Below are 18,354 nucleotides of genomic sequence, written 5' to 3'. Positions count from 1 at the left end.
AATAAACATCATCTCGAGTTTCTTGATGTCACATATTAGTATAAGTTGGTATTTCTGAGCTTTGATGTATAACTTTATCTACTTGACATTGTTCAACAAATTTCCTAATATTAATTTGTTTCTCACTTCTAATCAGTCTAATCAATTTTATATCCAAATATGATAACTATGATTATTCTTCTAACTCAACTTTAACTTCTTTTTCAAATTTATTAACTTTATCAAGTATCTACTGTGTAGTTATTTTTCTACTCTCATACAAAACAAAACAATCATCAACATATCTGTATAAATTTTCTATATCATTACCAAAAAACAATAATGGAATCTACTAGATATGAAGCAATAATATCTGAAGATAAGACATTAAGCAATTCCTGTGCAGTCAAGCACTTCAATGCATTTTATGTGGTTTATTTTCAATTGTAAATTTTATGGTACATGTGATAATATAGTATTGTAGTACAAAATTTTCAGCAAAAATAAGCCAATGAGATGCCTACAATTAACATGACATATCATCCTCAGAATAACCATATCTTTTATGAAAACATTTGTAATAATTTTTATACATTATTATTTAATGATATCCTACTGTAATAAAAAGTACAAAATAATTATTAAAATAAAATTATTTTGTACTTTTTGTTTATATAAAATAACTATGATAATTGTGATAATAACTTTATGAGTTCAGAATTGTTAGCCTGCTGTAGTAATTTTCTGTATGGAATTGTTAATTAAATATTAGATTTGATAATATGATATTTTTATTTTCGTATGAAAATCCATTATTCAATAGCAAGATAAATAAATCATGCCTGCTGAGTTTTTCTAACTGATCTAATATTGTTTCTTCTGGTTCAATGTCACGACTTGGTGAATTTATCGACACTTGGCAAATAGTTTTATCATCCACTTGCTGACATCCACCATCCATTTATCGACACTTGGCAAAGTGTTGATAAATGGACTGTAACTCTGCTAATTTAATGAGTATTTCTAGTAGTAAATTACTTAGTAATAATCATTAAATTAGCAAAGTTGTAGCCTGATTATTTAAGCAATCATTTTTTATGAATTTATTTATGAAATATTTTTATAATTGAGTTATAAAATAAAAATAAAACTTAAAATTGCTTGTTAAGGCAGTTTAAAATTGAAAACATTCCTTACAAATTTTTGTCTGTTTGGGCAGCGTGTGGTACCCAGTTTCATTCATTTCTCAGATAATTACCTAGTCATGTTGAATTTAAATTAGATCAAAATAAATTTTTTGAACATTATTACTCTTTACAGGCTGTTATTACTTTATCTGGAATGTTTGTTGTTGGACAAGTTGTTTTATGTAAAGTCATTTCAACTAAATATGATGCTGAGAAGATGAAAGCAGAGATAAAGCTCTCCCTTGATCCAAAAGATGTTAATGGGAGTTTAACTCATTCATGTCTATATAATGGAATGGTAAATATAAATTATATAATTGCAATGGTTTATTATTGGTATGTATAAATATTAATTATAAAATAATTTTAATTGTTTTTATAATGTAATTTTTTATAGATATTACAAGCAGCTGTTGCTAGCATAGAAGATCATGGTTATGTTATTGATGTTGGAATAGAAGGTGTAACATCATTTTTAAAATATTCCAATTTTACAAAAAATCAAGATAATCAATTAGTTATTGGCCAGTTGATAACTTGTTGCATTGATATACCTAAACTTTCAAAAGGAGAATGTATTGAAGACAGAACAATTATTTTATCACTTAAAACTTCTCTTGTTGATCATTCAAAGGTATGTCTAAAATATTAAAATTTTTAAAATCATTGTCATCTGGTTGTTTTTTATTTTTTTTCTGAATTACATATGAGTAATTGATAAAAGTAAAATGAACATATTTCAGATTTTCCAATTATTAAATTAGTTTATATTTTTGTTTTATTTGAATATTTATAAGAATTAAATTTGGGAATTTTAAATATAAAAATATCTTTATATGAAAAATGATTAATAATAATTGTGAAGATGATATTTATTTTCTTTTAAAATTTATTTAAAAATTAGTTTATATTAAAATTAATAATTTATTACTTTTTTAAAATTCTTATTCTTTGAAGGTACCTGAGAATGTTAATTTGACATTGCATTCACTTCGTCCTGGAATGTGTTTATCAGCAATAGTAACAGATGTAATAAGCTTTTATTATTATTATTAGAATTTTAATTTACCATTATTTTATTTTTTTTTAATATTTTTGTTATTTTTGATTTGTTCTTTTCTTACAAAATATAAATGCATAATCAAATTTTTTGTTTAGTAATTTAAATCAATAACATATTTTTAATTCATTTAGTTAAATATAAATATTAACAATTTAAATATAGTAAATGGCACAAGTAGATAATAAAATGTTTTAATCAAGACTTTTTATAAATTAATTAGATTCAAGATAATGGTTTGATTGTCAACTGCTTAGATTATAAAGGTTGTGTCTATAAAGATCATTTGAAGAGTATTTGGTGTAAACCTTCTTCTTATGAAATTGGACAGCAGGTATGACATATATTATCTAAATCTTTTTAAGATGATGATTATATTATTTATTTGATAGAAAATTATCAAATACATATATTTATATGAGTACAATTATCAAAAATATTTTTATTTGGTATATTTAATGATTTAAACTTTTTATAAACTGATAGGTTGATGGGACTGTGTTATACTTACATCCAATTTCTAAACATATATATTTTAGTCTACATTTTAATATAACTCCTCAAAAAGTTAAAAAAATGTTTGGTGATTATAAGATTGGAAGTATAACTGAAGCTAAAGTGACAGAAATTGATAAGTTAATTGGAGTTTATTTTTCAATAGATGATAAAATCAAAGCTCTTTGCACAGTAAGTATATATTGCAAATTTGTACTATGCTTTTTATTAATTATTATAATTATTAATTATTATTAATAAATAATTATTAATTATTATTATAAAGTTAATAAAACTAACTTTAATCATAATACAATAAACATATTGTATTATGATTAAAGTTAGTTTTATTAACTTTCATTTGTATAAACAAGTTGTATTAAAACAAATTACTTTTGCATTAGAAAAAAAATCTGTCTGATGATGATATAGAAAATATTGGTGACAAATTTCTTGTTGGTATGACTCATAAGTAAGTTATAATTTTGATATTTGAAACGTATTACATTATTCATTGTTTTACATTTTAAATTTTGATGTTTTCATGATAATTAATGTTTGATAATTATTAACTGAAACATTTTTGTTAATAATTATGTAATAATTATTAAACTTATATTACTAGTATAATAAAATACAGAATTTTAATGTGCAAACAGATTATAACATACGAAAGCTGTTTATGTTTAATTATTGTTTAAATGAATTCTAGCTAAAACTGTTTTCATTTTTCATAATTGTGATTTTTCAAAGTTATAAATATAATCAAACATCAGCTAACCCAATAAACATTAAAGCAACCACATCACAGGCTAACAGGTTAGATGTGGCTATAATAATAATAATAATCACAAATTTCAGATTTTTGAAATTATCAAACAATATTCAAATTATCAAACAAATTATCTCAAATTATTATTATTATTATAGCCGCTTCTAGCCCGTTAATTTGGCTTTGGTTGTTTCAAAGTTATATATTATCATTAATGTAGTAAATTTATAAGACATTCTGAAAGCAGTATTTTTCAGGACAAAAGGGAATTTATACTTTATTAAATAAAAATAAATTCATTTTACAATATTTATCTTAATTTCTAGACTGCTGATATTTTAATACAAAAAAATCTTGAACTTGACCCACCACTTTAGCTTTGAATGCTTTGTGTGTGTGTGTGTGTGTGTGTGTGTGTGTGTGTGTGTGTGTGTGTGTACATATAAAATAAATAGTAAATCATTAAATGATAATATATTGAATATTCATAACTAGCAAATCAATGGATAAGATCATGTAAGAATTTATACTGTATTTTAAAAGTTTTGATTCTTTCATATGACAATAGTAAGATGACAATGAGTCAATAGTAAGAAACCTGTTAGCCAAAATGAGAAAATTTATATTTTATTTTTATTAATGACATGGATAATCATGTAAATCTGTTAATCTAAATATTTTTCCTATAATACTTATTTTATGAAGTATTTTAAAATTAATCTTTTAAAAGTCTACAATTAAACGTGAATTAAAAATAATTAAAAAATGCCAGGATGAAATTAATACATTACAAAATTTAATGTGTAGAAGTATCACAAAAGTGTTGTTTTTAAATTCTTAACATTTTTTACACTCTTTGGGAACAAACAGTCCTTACAGCAGAGTTAACTTTCCTTTATATGCTGCATTCCCCACCTCAATATGAAAAAAACAGTTATCAGGTTTTCAGCATAATCATAAAAATTAATTTATAATTAAACTTCAATTAAAAATAATTATAAAGGAATGAAGGTTTGATTCTGTTTGTTCCCAAAGTGTGTAAAGGACATTAAGAATTAAAACATTCTGTGATACTTCTATGCATTAAATTTTGTAATGTTATAAAAGTCTATTAAACTTCTTGAAATCAATTATTAAACAGATAAAATAAATATACAAATGCCTGAGATATAAAGAAGCCATAGGCATTTTTGTTGAAACAAGAGTAGATATTTAAAATAAATTAATTTAAGAGAGATATAGTAGCTTTTGTTATCAGTTCATATCTGATGTACAAAAATGTTCAAACTACTGTTTATATGTACCACTGAGCATGCACGAGCATTTAAATTTTGAATTTAATTATTATTTATTTTTATTTTTTGTTGTCGTTTGATTCGTATCTAGTAAAATTTGTTGACATCTTTATGGGTTACTTCATCCATTTTTATCTAGAGTTGTCATAATGGTTGACAGTACACAGTTCAGACTTATATAGTATCTTTTAGTTAAAATTGAAATGCATTTCAAACTTTTAGTCTATCTTTAGAGACAAAAAAATTTAAAAAATCAACTAAAGAGGGACTAAAAGTTGAAAATGCATTTTAATTTAAAATAAAAGATACTATAAGAAGTCTGAATCGTCTTATTAAGTTGACCATATGACAAATTTAGGTATAAATGAATTAAGTTACCGTAAAGATTGTTTTTGTTATGTAAGTTAATTTTTTTGAGTATCTGAAGATGGAATGAATGAGTTCAAAAAGTTTATTCTGAATAAACTACCTTTCTCTTTAAAAAATAATAATCCATGACATTAAAGTTCATTAAAATCACAAATGTAGATTATCCAAAATGGCATCTTGTTTTTTCAAAAAAGGACAGGCAAGAGCAACATTTTGGACAATCTACATTTATGATTTTAATGTTTTTCTCTTCTTTACATTTTTAAGTGTTTGGGTTTCTCCACCATTTATGTAAAGAGTTGACCATATCATATGAGATTCTTTTATTTTAGTTTTATAATTGTTTAAATCAAAATACATTGTCATTGAAACTTTAGTTTTACCTATGGTTATGTAATACTGCATGTGAGGATGTTAAAAGTGATTTTTATGATTATTAATTAATGTTTTAATAAGAATTTATTTCTGATCTTATTCATTTATAAATGACTAAGTTATATTGTAAATTTATAATGCATTCATAAATACATTATTATATATATATAATTTTAAATAAATGGATTAAAAGAAGAAAACTCTTTAATTTGCTGGCTAATGAAAACAGATAATTGCACATAAAAGATATTTTATTTTATTTTCTAAACTTATATGAATATAATAAGGAATATTTAAATGAATAATTTAAATAAGAAATATTTCAATAAATTACAAAATTGTTTTATTTCAGGTGTCGTATTCTTGGTAAGAATCACATTGACAAACTGCTTAAAATATCTACAAAAAGGTAAAAATGTTAATGATATCAAATAAGGGTTTTATTTTATTAATCTATAAATTGATTTAAGACTAGAGATGCATTAATTATTTGTGTTGGTATTAGCTAAATTTTAATGTTTAGAACTAATTAGTCAATTAATAGTTATTTAGCATTATCATCAAATGTGAACAGTAAATATGAAAAAAATTTAGTAGAAAATTAAAGATAGTTCTAAAATTCTTGTTATTCCATAATAAAATTTAAAATTACAAATTTATAATTTTAATTCAAAAGCTTTTGATATTTTACTATTTTAAATTATATTTTACAAATACTTATTAGTCAAAGTGATTTGTCTCTTGAAAATGTATACAGAATTACTTAAAAACTTTTAATAAATTGGACGATATAACACTAGAAGATAAGTAGACAACTTTCATAAATTCTAGCAAAATAATTTAAATAAATTGATGAATGTTTTTTGCCTTCTTAATAGGCCAGTTTCAGATCACATACGTGGTATGGTAAACCTATAGAATTTGATGTTTGTCAATTTAATTAAATTGTTTTGCTGAAATTTATGAAGATTTATTTTTTAGTGTCTCTAAATAGTATGTATTTCTTATTTTTATAGGTTCTATTTTGCATAGGCCTTGTTTAAAATTTAACCAATAAATAAAATATTTCTCTTGTTATTAGTAATGTAATATCATGTTTCATAAAATTTTTAATAAATATATTTTTTTTTGTGATGTTTCACAAACTTTATGTGACATTTCATTATGATTAAAATTTTAGGAGTGTTGTTGAGAAAAGTTATATTCCTTTTGAAGAATTAAAAGTAGGAGCTATTTATAAAGTAAGTTTTAATTATTACTATTCTGAAAGCATTTCTTAATAAGATTTAACTGTAAAGTTTTTACAATAAGTTTGTGTATTATTTCTGTTATATATTACAATTGTACAAAATATGAAATAAAAAGTTGTTATAGAAATAAAAATTATTGGATAATTTATTTTATAGCTTAAACAGAACAATTTTTTTCATTTGATTAATAATAATAAAGAAATATATTAAAAAATATATATATATACTGGAAGAAGAAGATTTTAAATAATTAGGAACAAATAGATACCCACAATTGCTGTAAGTAATTGGGCTATATTTTGGAAATAATGATTATGAATAATAATTGATAATTATTTTCCAATTGTGGGTGTCTATTTACTATGCATCGGGTTCTGGTTGATGTTTATATTTGTAATTAGGAACATGTATTTGTATTGATAACTTGTCATTACAAAAGTTTTTGTTTAATATGTTTTCTGCTAGTTGATATGAATGTGATAAATTTTAACAGTTTTTCATATTAATTTTTTGTAAACATTTAATTTGAAATATTTTTTATAGCAAATAAATTTCAAATTAACAGAGTTTAATATATAAAAGAGTTTGGATATAAAATTTAAAATGAAATTGTTTAATATACTTTTTATTTTTGATTATTTCTTTAAATTTGTGAAATAAAATTTGAGTTATGCTTATTTTTTGGAAGTTATTAATGGAAATTAATAATATTTAATTAATGTATTTTTCTTAAATTTTCTTCTCTTTTGTTTTTATTTAAGGCAACTGTTCAAAAACATGTAGATAATGGAATGATTGTAAAATTAGCACATAATGTAAAAGGATTTATTCGTAAAATGGATATGTCTGAAATTTGTTTAAATAATCCAGAAAAAGTTTTTCATCCTAGTTCAGAAGTGAAATGTCGGGTAAGTTTTAATAATCTTAATTGACATTAATTTATTAAATTTATAAAATATTGTTTGTGTGTGTACATGTACTGTACATACAGTATATTATTAGTGTATGTGTATGCGTGTATATATATATATATATATACACACACACACACATGCATACACATATACTAATAATATGCTGTATATTCAGAATCCACCATGAATAACTGTCCATAGGAGAGAAATACTGGGAAGTTCATGCCACACTTGAGCAGGAGTTGGTTTTGTTGCATGAATATAGGAAATGTATTGGTTAATTCATTAATGCTAGAATTTAGTGTTGACAATTGATAAACTGAAACATAGTTAAAGAGTAATTAAAAGGTAATACAAATGACAAGAATTTAATATGGTAGATTACAGATTACAGGTTTAAATTTCATTACAGTTTATGTTTGAACTGATGGCCATTCATAGCAAGGCTATAGTAAAACATATGCTCCATACATGTATCCAGACCTTTTTGAGAATGGCTACCAATTCACACATAAGTTGTAATGAACTTTAAACTTATAATCTGTATCTACTATATTTTTCACATCATATCACTTGTAGTATCCTTTAATTACTCTTTATTTTGGTTTCACTTTTTCAATTGTAAGATCTAAATTCTGGCATTAACAAGTTAATCAATACATTCTGTTCATGCAACAAAACATAGTTCCTGCTCACATATAGTCTGAACTTCTCAATATCGCTCTCTTGTGGCAGTTATTTGTGACACACCCTGCATATATACTAAATAGGTAATGAAATATATATTTTCTATTTAGTAGTTAGTTAAAGAAGGTGCCTACCTATGGCCAAGTGGATAAAACCACTGAACTTGGTTGTGAGTTCATGCCTCAACAACAGGCTGGCCATGGGGAGTTTTATGGATTTTCTTCACATTAGTAACACACAAATAGTATCCAGTTTCCCTTAAAACACTGACAGGGAGACATACTCTTTTGGCAGATTGCACATGTCATATTGCTATAAACAAATAAACCAAATTAGTAAAGAAATCTATAAAGGATTATTTCTAATTTAATTTCTTATAAATGTTTCAAAAAGATTTGTAAGTAAGTTTTATAATTCTTAATTTTTCCATCTGTGTTTTGAGTGTTTACTTAATTTACATAATTTATGATATACAAATTTTCATTACTAGACTATCTTTAGCTCTTGTGTCAAAATTAAATTAATTCTAAAGTATTGAATGTCATGTTTTTAATGTGGATGTCAACTTTACATGACTTTTCATATATAAAATATATCTCACTAAATATGTGCATTAGTAATTACCTGTATTTAGACTGATTTAATAATAATTTTATAGTTTAATGAAATACTTTAAGTTTTGACTTTGCAAATAAATTAATAATACTAATTAAAACATTAATTTATATTGCTTATATACCATATTTATTCTACTGAACAGCACTATCTAATGGTAAGCATCCTTTAATAAACAGTGCAACTGCAATATGAAAAGTCTTTAGATAGTGCCCTCTAATAGTGTTTTTGGAGGAAATTAGAAATTAGTTTATAATAATAATGCATTCAGAATAACTTAAATGCTATATTAACCATAAATTATTGAAATGCCATTGGAATTAGCACAAGGTTGCAGTTGAAAACAATCACACAAATGCTCTTTTAGATGGAAAAAGTAGGTTTATTTTCTATAATTTAAAAGGATATGCATTTCATGCTTAATGCCTCCTCTTCAGTCCTATTTTATTAAATATATTGACAAAAAATGTATGTAAGAATTACAGAATGCTTTAAATTATATTTAATATACATCTACAAACATTTTCTCAAACTATATAATTACGTAAAAAATAATATAGTGACAGTTGGAATAACTAATTATTGAAATTTGAGTAAAATAAGTAAAACTGAAAAAATTAAAAATTAATATTAAGAAATAAGTAAATAAATAAATGTAGTAAAATATTATTAAAATAATAAGACAGTAAACCTGTAGAAGTAAAATTATTTTTGTTAAAAATAATTTTACTTCTACAGGTTTACTGTCTTATTATTTTAATAATATTTTACTACATTTATTTATTTACTTATTTCTTAATATTAATTTTTTTCAGTTTTACTTATTTTAGCCAAAGGTTTTAATAATTAGTTATTTGAGCTGTCACTAAAATTATTTTTTTAGGTAATTATATAGTTTTTGAGAATGTTTGTTTGTAGGTGTATGTTAAATATAATTTAATGCATTCTGCAATTCTTAAATACATTTTTTTGCCAATTTATTTAATAAAATAGGACTGAAGAGGGGCATTAAGCCCGAAATGCATAGCTTTTTAAATTATTGAAAATAAACCTACTTTTTCCATCTAAAAGAGCGTTTGTGTGATTTGTTCTCAACAGCAACTTTATGCTGATTCCGAAGTAAATACAACTAATTGAGAGAACAGTAAGCAATCAAGTATTGAAATACCAATTACTATGCATATGTAGCTAGAACTATTTCTAAGATTATCAGCACAAAACCTTTCTCACTAATTTCTAGCCTTATTAACAGGAGTACAGGAAGGCCTATTAAGAAGGCCGAAAACGTTTGTACTCCTGTTAATAAGGCTAGAAATTAGTGAGAAAGGTTTTGTGCTGATAATCTTAGAAATACCAATTATTTTATGTATGCAATATAGAAGGTTTTAAATTAGTTCATACATTAATGTGATGGATGACATGAAAAGAGTTTATGTTCCAAATTGTGTGTTATAAGTTTGTTAAAAAACTTTTTACTAGGTATTCATTTTGTTGTTTCTAATATTTGTTCATTGACAAAAAAGAATGGTCATGCACCAGAAAGAAGACATTTGAATCAAATGAAACTTTATTAGTTTGATAATAGTGGTAACAATAATAAGTGATTGCAATATCATAGCAAACAGAGAATTTCCTGTGTAACAGTGGTATAATTTTAAGGAACCTTTAGTACCTTGTATGACCTCTTTTTTATAGCTACATTTGGCAGTATATACAATCACGTATGACATATAGTCATTATATGCTGTTTTGTGACAGATTTGCCCACAGATGTTGCAATTGCCACTCCATATTCCTCATGCTTGTAGATTTCTTGAAGCTGTTGTCCTAAATGGTCCTATAAATGTTTGATGGGTGATAGTCTGGAGATCAAGGAAGCGTGAAAACTTGATGGAGACATTTCTGGGAAATCTTTAGCTATGTGGTCAAGCATTATTTTTTAGAAAATTGGTCATTTTCAGCTGTGTCGTGAAAGGCAATTTGAAGGTACAAGATTTTGTGAACATACTATTGTTCTGTCATTAACCCTTGACTACTACTAAGAGTGACTGTCATGAGATGGCTTTGTAGACCAGCAAATCAGCAGTGGTGCAGTATGATAATGTTGAATATCATACTGCAAGGATTGAAGTATTCTCCAGTCCTGTACACTCTAATATGGTGGTCATTCATTTCCAAACAGAAGTATTCTCCAGTCCTGTACACTCTAATATGGTGGTCATTCATTTCCAAACAGAGCCAGAATTTAAAATAAACATTTTCAATCAAGATTTGGTTATCCTCAGCTTACAATCTTATATTTAACAGTTTAGAACAAACTATTATAGAATATACAAATTAGAACACATTCAAAATTAATATTGAGTAGTATGTTGAGTGATGTTTTTATTCTGCCTTTGGATGTTGGACAAAGATAATGTTACTGTTACTTGTTCTTATCTTGTGCATTTCTGCTGCTCCCAAACTTCTGTGCAGCTCAGAACCCAGATGGCAAGATGGCAGGTGATTTTGCTTCACTTAATTTGTACAGTACATGCAACCTTTGACAGCTGTGCATAATGTTTTTGATTGTGTTATACAGACATTCCTGGCATTCTTAGGACTCCAAACAATAGATATAGTGAACCTCTGAGAACCTTTTTATAGGATTCTGGAATAGAAGTTTTAAGATATTTTTATGACACCTGATATACAGTTCAACCTACAATTGCAATCGTTTATATAGACACTAGTAGCCTGGGATGCCCCCTAGTGGGTGTTATAGCAGCAGCGGTGTCATTCCATGGTATAAATAATAAAATTCATATAAATAATAAATTTCTATTACGAATAAAAATAATAATATATACTGTTAATAAATAAATTATACTATTAATTTAAATAATAGCTGAAAATCATCGCTAGGGATAACCCCTTAGTGTGTTCTAGGCATTCCATGACAGATTACAGATGACAGATATAAAACAGTGTGATCAATGGCTTATATAAGTAGATAACTGACATAAATGTATGCCAAGTTTTTACAATGATGTGATAATTTTATTTGAGTGTATAACTGTTTTTTGTCAATTAAAGTTTAATTTTTTCTGCTTTTGTTATTTTAAAATAATTTATTTGACAAAGTCTAGCTGTATGTAACTTTGAATTATTTTACATAAATTATTTTTCTTCCATTTTTTTAAGTTGTTGCATTTCTAACAATTAGAAAAATACTTGCAAAAAGTTAAATATCATTAACTCAAATATTATGAATTATATTATAATAAAAAAGACATTATACATTTTATTTGTAAAAACCTGTAAATTTTTAAAAATTATCAATTTTGGAAACAGGCAAACAAGTAGTCTAAATGCTCTATTTGAATGTTTATAATATATTTGAGATTGTAACCTGAAGATGGTCCATTAAGCAGATTGAAAATGTTTGTTTTAATATAACTTGCATTTTTTTAATTTAAAACTGTGTTACTAAAAAATTTTAGTATCTTATTGTACTTTTTTTATTCTAATCATTTGAAACTTAGTGAAACATTTAAGATTTTATTTAGATTTTTTAATAAATTTTAAATAAATTAATAGATAAATTTTTACATAGAAAATTCATACCTTTCTCACAAAGTCAGCATTGTTCCAAACGTCAAACTATAGACATTTTACTTCATGTAAGATTAACCTGATTTTTTGGCCCTGAATATGGCCAAAAAATTTTGTTTATTAAATGGCTACTGCTGGAAAGTGTTAGAAAAGTGTGAATTCTCTATGTTATACATTAGTTTCAGCATACAGATTCAATAAGATAAATTTTTAGTTTTCTTAACTGTGAGTAATATAAAAATATAAAAATTTATTTATGTAAACATTTTGTGATATATGTTTTCTAGATACTTGAAATCGATGATTCAAAAGATCCTCCATCTTTATTATTAACATGCAAAAAAACTTTAGTAAATTCAAAGTTACCAATTCTTGCCAAATATGAAGATGCTTATCCAGGAATGATGGTAGAAGGTACCATTGTACTTGTGAAAAAGACAGGATTGCTCGTTCTTTTCTATAATGGTGTAAAGGTATGATTTGAAGTTTTCAGATTATTATTATTATTATTATTATTTAGCATTAATCATATAGAATATTTCATTATATTTGAATCACTTTTGAAATATTTACTGGTAAATTTGTAATTTAGTTACCTGCATTTGACCAAAAAGTAAAAGAACAAATAAGTTACTTAACTATTCAGAACCTGCACTTGATCATTACATGTTTCCATCAGAACACCTAAGTTAAGCAGCATGAAGTGTAGTCAGTATTATAGTTGGAAAATGACATGGAATTGCTGGATACTATTGTTGAGCTCCATAGTCTGAGTCCAGAAGAAAAGTGGGGGATTGGCATCAGAAAGAGCATCTAGCCATACAATGCAAAATCTAATTACATGCAAGCATGCATGCACTCACTCACTAACCATATTTTACATGATGTGTAAATGAAACCTGGAGTGAGGAAGTTTTAAGTAGAATTAGTCAACATCAGTTTATTTTATTTATTTAAGCATACTGAATACTGTGAATCCGAATAGCCCCCGGGTCTAAAGTAATAATTTAAAATTGAAGTAAAATCTTTACAGAAAAATATTCTTTCATTTTGATGGGAAAATAACGTTTTCTAGCGTGGGAAAGCAGATAACAGAGTCACTTCCTTTGACGGAAGTATGAGCATCCTCTGTTTTTCCCTTATCTGTTAAAAATCTTACTACGATGGGAACTGACGACCCCACATTTCTTTCCCTTTTCATTCGTTCACGTGGGTGAAAAACAGTAGGATGATTGGTCGCAAATGGAAAGATACAGTCGAAATTCAGCCGAATTCGAGGAGTTTGTCAGTAGATCTGAAAGTGACAGGACTCCACTCATTTTGCTCTCTAAGGCCAACACCCTTAAGAGTTCGTCCGTAGACCGGAGAGTGGAAAGGACTCCACACATAAGCTCCTGAAGACCAACGCCAAAAGTCGTACCATATCAAGTTAATCTTAAGTTAGAAACTTAGAAGATATAATTAATATTTGTGCCTATCCAGACCCCTCTTGAACCGAAATTCAAGAATGTTATTAATGAAGTACCTTTGCCAAATAAGAAGACAACAAAGTCATTTAAACAGGTTGTATGTACATTAATGAATTGTGAGCTCTCTCTCTCGTCAATGTATAGGTTAAGGAATACATTTCTCTCTCGACGCGTTTGAGTAATTTATTCGTTGTCTTGATTGTTTGGGTTTGAATGTTTGACTATTTCCCTTTCTTTAGATTATTGTTATTTTTGATTATTAAATTTTACTATTTTACTGTTTAAGAAATGTCTCTTGATTGTTTTCTGAATCAGATCCCTTCTCGCGTGTTTATCCGCGACTGATAAGTAGATAAACTGGTGTCACAGGAATCCTGACTTTGGAACTGAAGGATCTCACAATTCTTCGTTCTGCTTTAAATATTAAACTGTAAGACCCTCCACACTCGTTTCCCTAAGTTCAGGAAAGGCCATTCTTGTGGACAACCGAGAACTATTCTAACGGAATAGATTGGCTACTAAGTGATATAGGAGTAACAAACTACCCTGTACCCCAGGCTGGATCTCACAATACATTCCATGATGAGGGGAGAGAAGAACAAGCTCTTACAAATATAAAACTTTTCTATCAAGTACTGTACAATCAACATAACACACCATCAACTGCTGTAAATCATCATGCTATAATTTGGGAACGATAATATTAAATTACAAATAAATTTGGCCCTAGAGGAGTAGTAACTGATGATGGTTATATCATAATATTAAATATCTAGGAGAGGAGACTGGAGGTCACATCTTCATTATCTATGTCAAGAGACACATCTTCATTGTATAATGAATTATAAAAGAAAATAACATGAAGTTTTTTATATCAACTATTATATATACTTTTATTTATTTTACTAATAATACCACATAAAAAGGTATCAAAAATGCTAGTAAGGAGGCTAGATCAATCTGTCAGTTCTATATTTCCACTTATAAAGTTAATGCCATGTTCTTTACAAGTACTAATGAAAGAACAATTCCAATCTATACAATCCTTGTGAAGTAAAAATTTCAAACATACCTTACTTAAACAAGTGTCATTAAGTTATAAGTCCTAATAAACCAATTCCCTAACCTTCTAAAAATTAAAAATTTTATAGGAGTCAAAGAACATTCCATCAAAATTAAATAGTTCAGTGTGTAATGAGGTAAACAAAATAGGTTTATAATAAATTGGATCTGTATTCCATCAACATTTATTAAATGAAAATTCCAGATTTCTGAAGCATATAACATAGAGGACAAAAACAGTTTTTGAGATGTGTAAGTAATCATTCAAGTTTCTCAATCTAGTGGACTTCTCTAATTGAACAGTTTTATTTGTCAATAGTCTACCATGAATCTTCTTATTAGAATAATGCATCTGAAATGAACTGTTAGCCAAAAAAGTGACTCCTAAATATTTGTAATGTGAAGAGACCTGAATTAGGAATCTTTTAAACCACCATTTATCTGCCTTCAAATTTTTTTCATAAATCTTTATTGGTTATAAAAATTGGTTCATAAATCTTTATTATATATTTTAATTATAAAATGGGCATCACTTTCTGAATAACACTTGTAATTTGAAACAAGCAAAATTGATAGAGAAATCTAGTTATAATGACATAATATAAAAAGAAGTTATTTGACAATTGTTATTAGAGTTAGACCCTGTTGAGTAAAAATTGAATAATTTTTACAGATTTTATAAATCAATTAACAATGGTTTTTATAGATTAGCATTATTTTTCTTTTACATATATAATAATTAATACATTTCACAATATTCAATTAAAGACACAATTATCTTAATTAATACAAATTAATTATTATGCAGGGTTGGATAACATCAAGAGAATTAAGCACCGAAATTATTGAATATCCTGAAAAAGTATTCCACATAGGACAAGTGGTTAAGTGTTGTGTACTGTTGTGTATTCCAGAGCAGCAGATAATGAAACTTACTTTAAAAGTAAGTCTTTAATTTATTCAATTATTTCTTTCATTTATTCATTTATCATGTTTATTTTTTTGTATTATAAAATAACACACATTTTTGTTTAATTTATTTAGTACTAGCAGACCCCACCATGCGTTGTTGTGGCTCAAAATGTATCTATTATAAATGTATAACACTTCACCTGTGAAGAGAAATTTTTTCAAAAAATTTTTTCTTAGTGTACATTTTCTTGACGTACCCTATTAAAACGCAATCAAAAACGCAAAAACCCGCATCTAAAATAATATAATAGAAGCCAAGTTCTTCACAGTAAGCCTTAATTCTGTCTCTCTCCCCGCGGGGGAATATCAAAAAATCCCTTCTTAGTATACATTCTGTTGACGTACCCTATTAAAATGCAATCAAAAACGCAAAAAACCGCATCTAAAATAGTATAAATAGAAGCAGAGTTCTTTACGGTAAGCCTTAATCCTAATCATCTCCCTTCAGTGGGGGAATTTCGACACGTATATTATATAAAAACACGTGCGTATTCGAATGCAGCATTGTGTCAAAATTTCAAAGGAATCGGTAGGAACAAACGAACATTACATTTTTACTTATATAGATAGATAGAAGATGATCCGCTTTAGTTCATTTTCACACAAAAGCATAATGCCTCACAGAAAAGCAAACTTAGGGTGTCGTACTCTTAGCACCATCTGTTGGACATAAAAGCCTTAACCTAGATTATATATTTTAATTTATATGAATGTTTAACGGAATAATATACAGCCTATGTCCACCCTGAGGTTCCACTCTAAATATTGGTGAAAGAATTTTTGAAATCGGATGAGTAGTTTTGGAGATTACCTGCTGCAAACAAACTTACATACATACATACATACATACATACATACATACATACATACATACATACATACATACATACATAACCTCTTTATAATATTAGTATAGATTAAAAATTAATAATAATAATTTCATGAATTTATGCAATGGACTTTTAAAACTTTAAATATTCTAAAAACTTTTAATTATCTGTTCCAGACTCTTTCATTTACAAATATTACAAGAAAGTTTATGACAATAAAATTCAAAATCTATTGAAAAGTGTTTGTATTTTTAGAATTTTTTTATTTCTTCAAGGAAATAAATTAGAGATTTGAACCTCAATCAAATATTTAAAATTTTTAAATGTGTCTTTTATTATTAGACTAGCTGCAAGGACCCGCTTTGCTGGGCAAAAAGTAACAATAGTGAAAATTAAGATAATTACATTATAGCTAATCTTACCCGTTTTCACAGAATGCAAGAATTAGGTCCCCTGTTTCCAGACTAATTAGAGAATTTTTACGTTTAGTCAAACGAACTATTTTCAACGTTTCTGGAACGTTTACAATCGTTCTATAATCGAACCAATATTCGAATTTTATGTTCGAATTTAATTCGAACAAATTCGAACAAAACATTCGAAATAGAAAGCCACTTTCAACCACTTTCAGCCTCATATCTCCTACACCCTTATAGCTATCGAGACGCAACCACCCCTATGCACGAATGGAGACTTGGGGCTATCACCACATACAAACATCATTCACGTGCGATGTGTAGTTTTGGTGGAAAAGTGAAATATAGGGACATACACGTCCATTTATATATATATATAGATATAGATTATAATCAAACATATTTACAAGTTTCTAAAACAATAAAACAAATAGTTTAATTATTAAATTAAATGTAGCTGTTTCATTTTATTTAACTTAATAGGCAAAATAAATTATGTTTTTAATATTTTAACAGCTCTACTTTCATTTCAATTATGCATAATGAACAAAGAAGAACTAAAAGAGAAAAAAGCAAAGATTAATAGTGGCACAAATGAAAAAATTTCAATAAATTGTAAAACTACTTTGCTGAAAGATTATCATTATAGAGGCATTTGATTGCTTGGTTCTTTTAATGGATATAATTTTCAGTTTTTGCTATTCCTACTGTTTCATTATACACATTATCTTTCCTATTGATATTGATAGAAGTTATGTTTGGATTTTAGAATTAATGCATTTTTTCTCTAAATATTAATTGAATCTCATTTTTACATTAAAAATATGAGAATTACAATCCTTTTTGAGCCCGTATAATAGAAAATTTTGTGTATATTTTTGTAGACATGTCAGATAATTGAAAGCTTAATGAAAATGATTAACTTTTTTAAATTATACCCCATATTATTATTTGTTGTTAAGGTGTTTCATTGTCATAGACATTTTCTAATGTAAATTTGTAAATATATATAT

General features: G+C 26.2%; 1 protein-coding gene across 1 annotated transcript in view; it reads left to right on the top strand.

The window, feature by feature from the left end:
* The window catches only part of LOC111618474 (protein RRP5 homolog), a 46,291-nt gene that overhangs the window by 13,452 nt on the left and 14,485 nt on the right, over nt 1-18,354 (top strand). The window contains exons 5-15 of the mRNA XM_023360017.1: nt 1,300-1,464; nt 1,564-1,800; nt 2,124-2,195; nt 2,450-2,560; nt 2,713-2,913; nt 3,126-3,193; nt 5,885-5,941; nt 6,713-6,773; nt 7,544-7,690; nt 12,880-13,065; nt 15,932-16,066. Of these exons, the coding sequence (XP_023215785.1) occupies nt 1,300-1,464; nt 1,564-1,800; nt 2,124-2,195; nt 2,450-2,560; nt 2,713-2,913; nt 3,126-3,193; nt 5,885-5,941; nt 6,713-6,773; nt 7,544-7,690; nt 12,880-13,065; nt 15,932-16,066 (1,440 nt within the window). The remainder of the gene's footprint in view (nt 1-1,299; nt 1,465-1,563; nt 1,801-2,123; nt 2,196-2,449; nt 2,561-2,712; nt 2,914-3,125; nt 3,194-5,884; nt 5,942-6,712; nt 6,774-7,543; nt 7,691-12,879; nt 13,066-15,931; nt 16,067-18,354) is intronic.

This window comes from Centruroides sculpturatus, unplaced genomic scaffold (genome assembly GCF_000671375.1).
Source record: "Centruroides sculpturatus isolate CEXI.00-Female unplaced genomic scaffold, Cexi_2.0 scaffold5, whole genome shotgun sequence".
Classification (NCBI taxonomy): domain Eukaryota; kingdom Metazoa; phylum Arthropoda; class Arachnida; order Scorpiones; family Buthidae; genus Centruroides; species Centruroides sculpturatus.
Note: the sequence above shows the minus strand (reverse complement) of the source record. Positions and strands in the feature narration are given on the sequence as shown.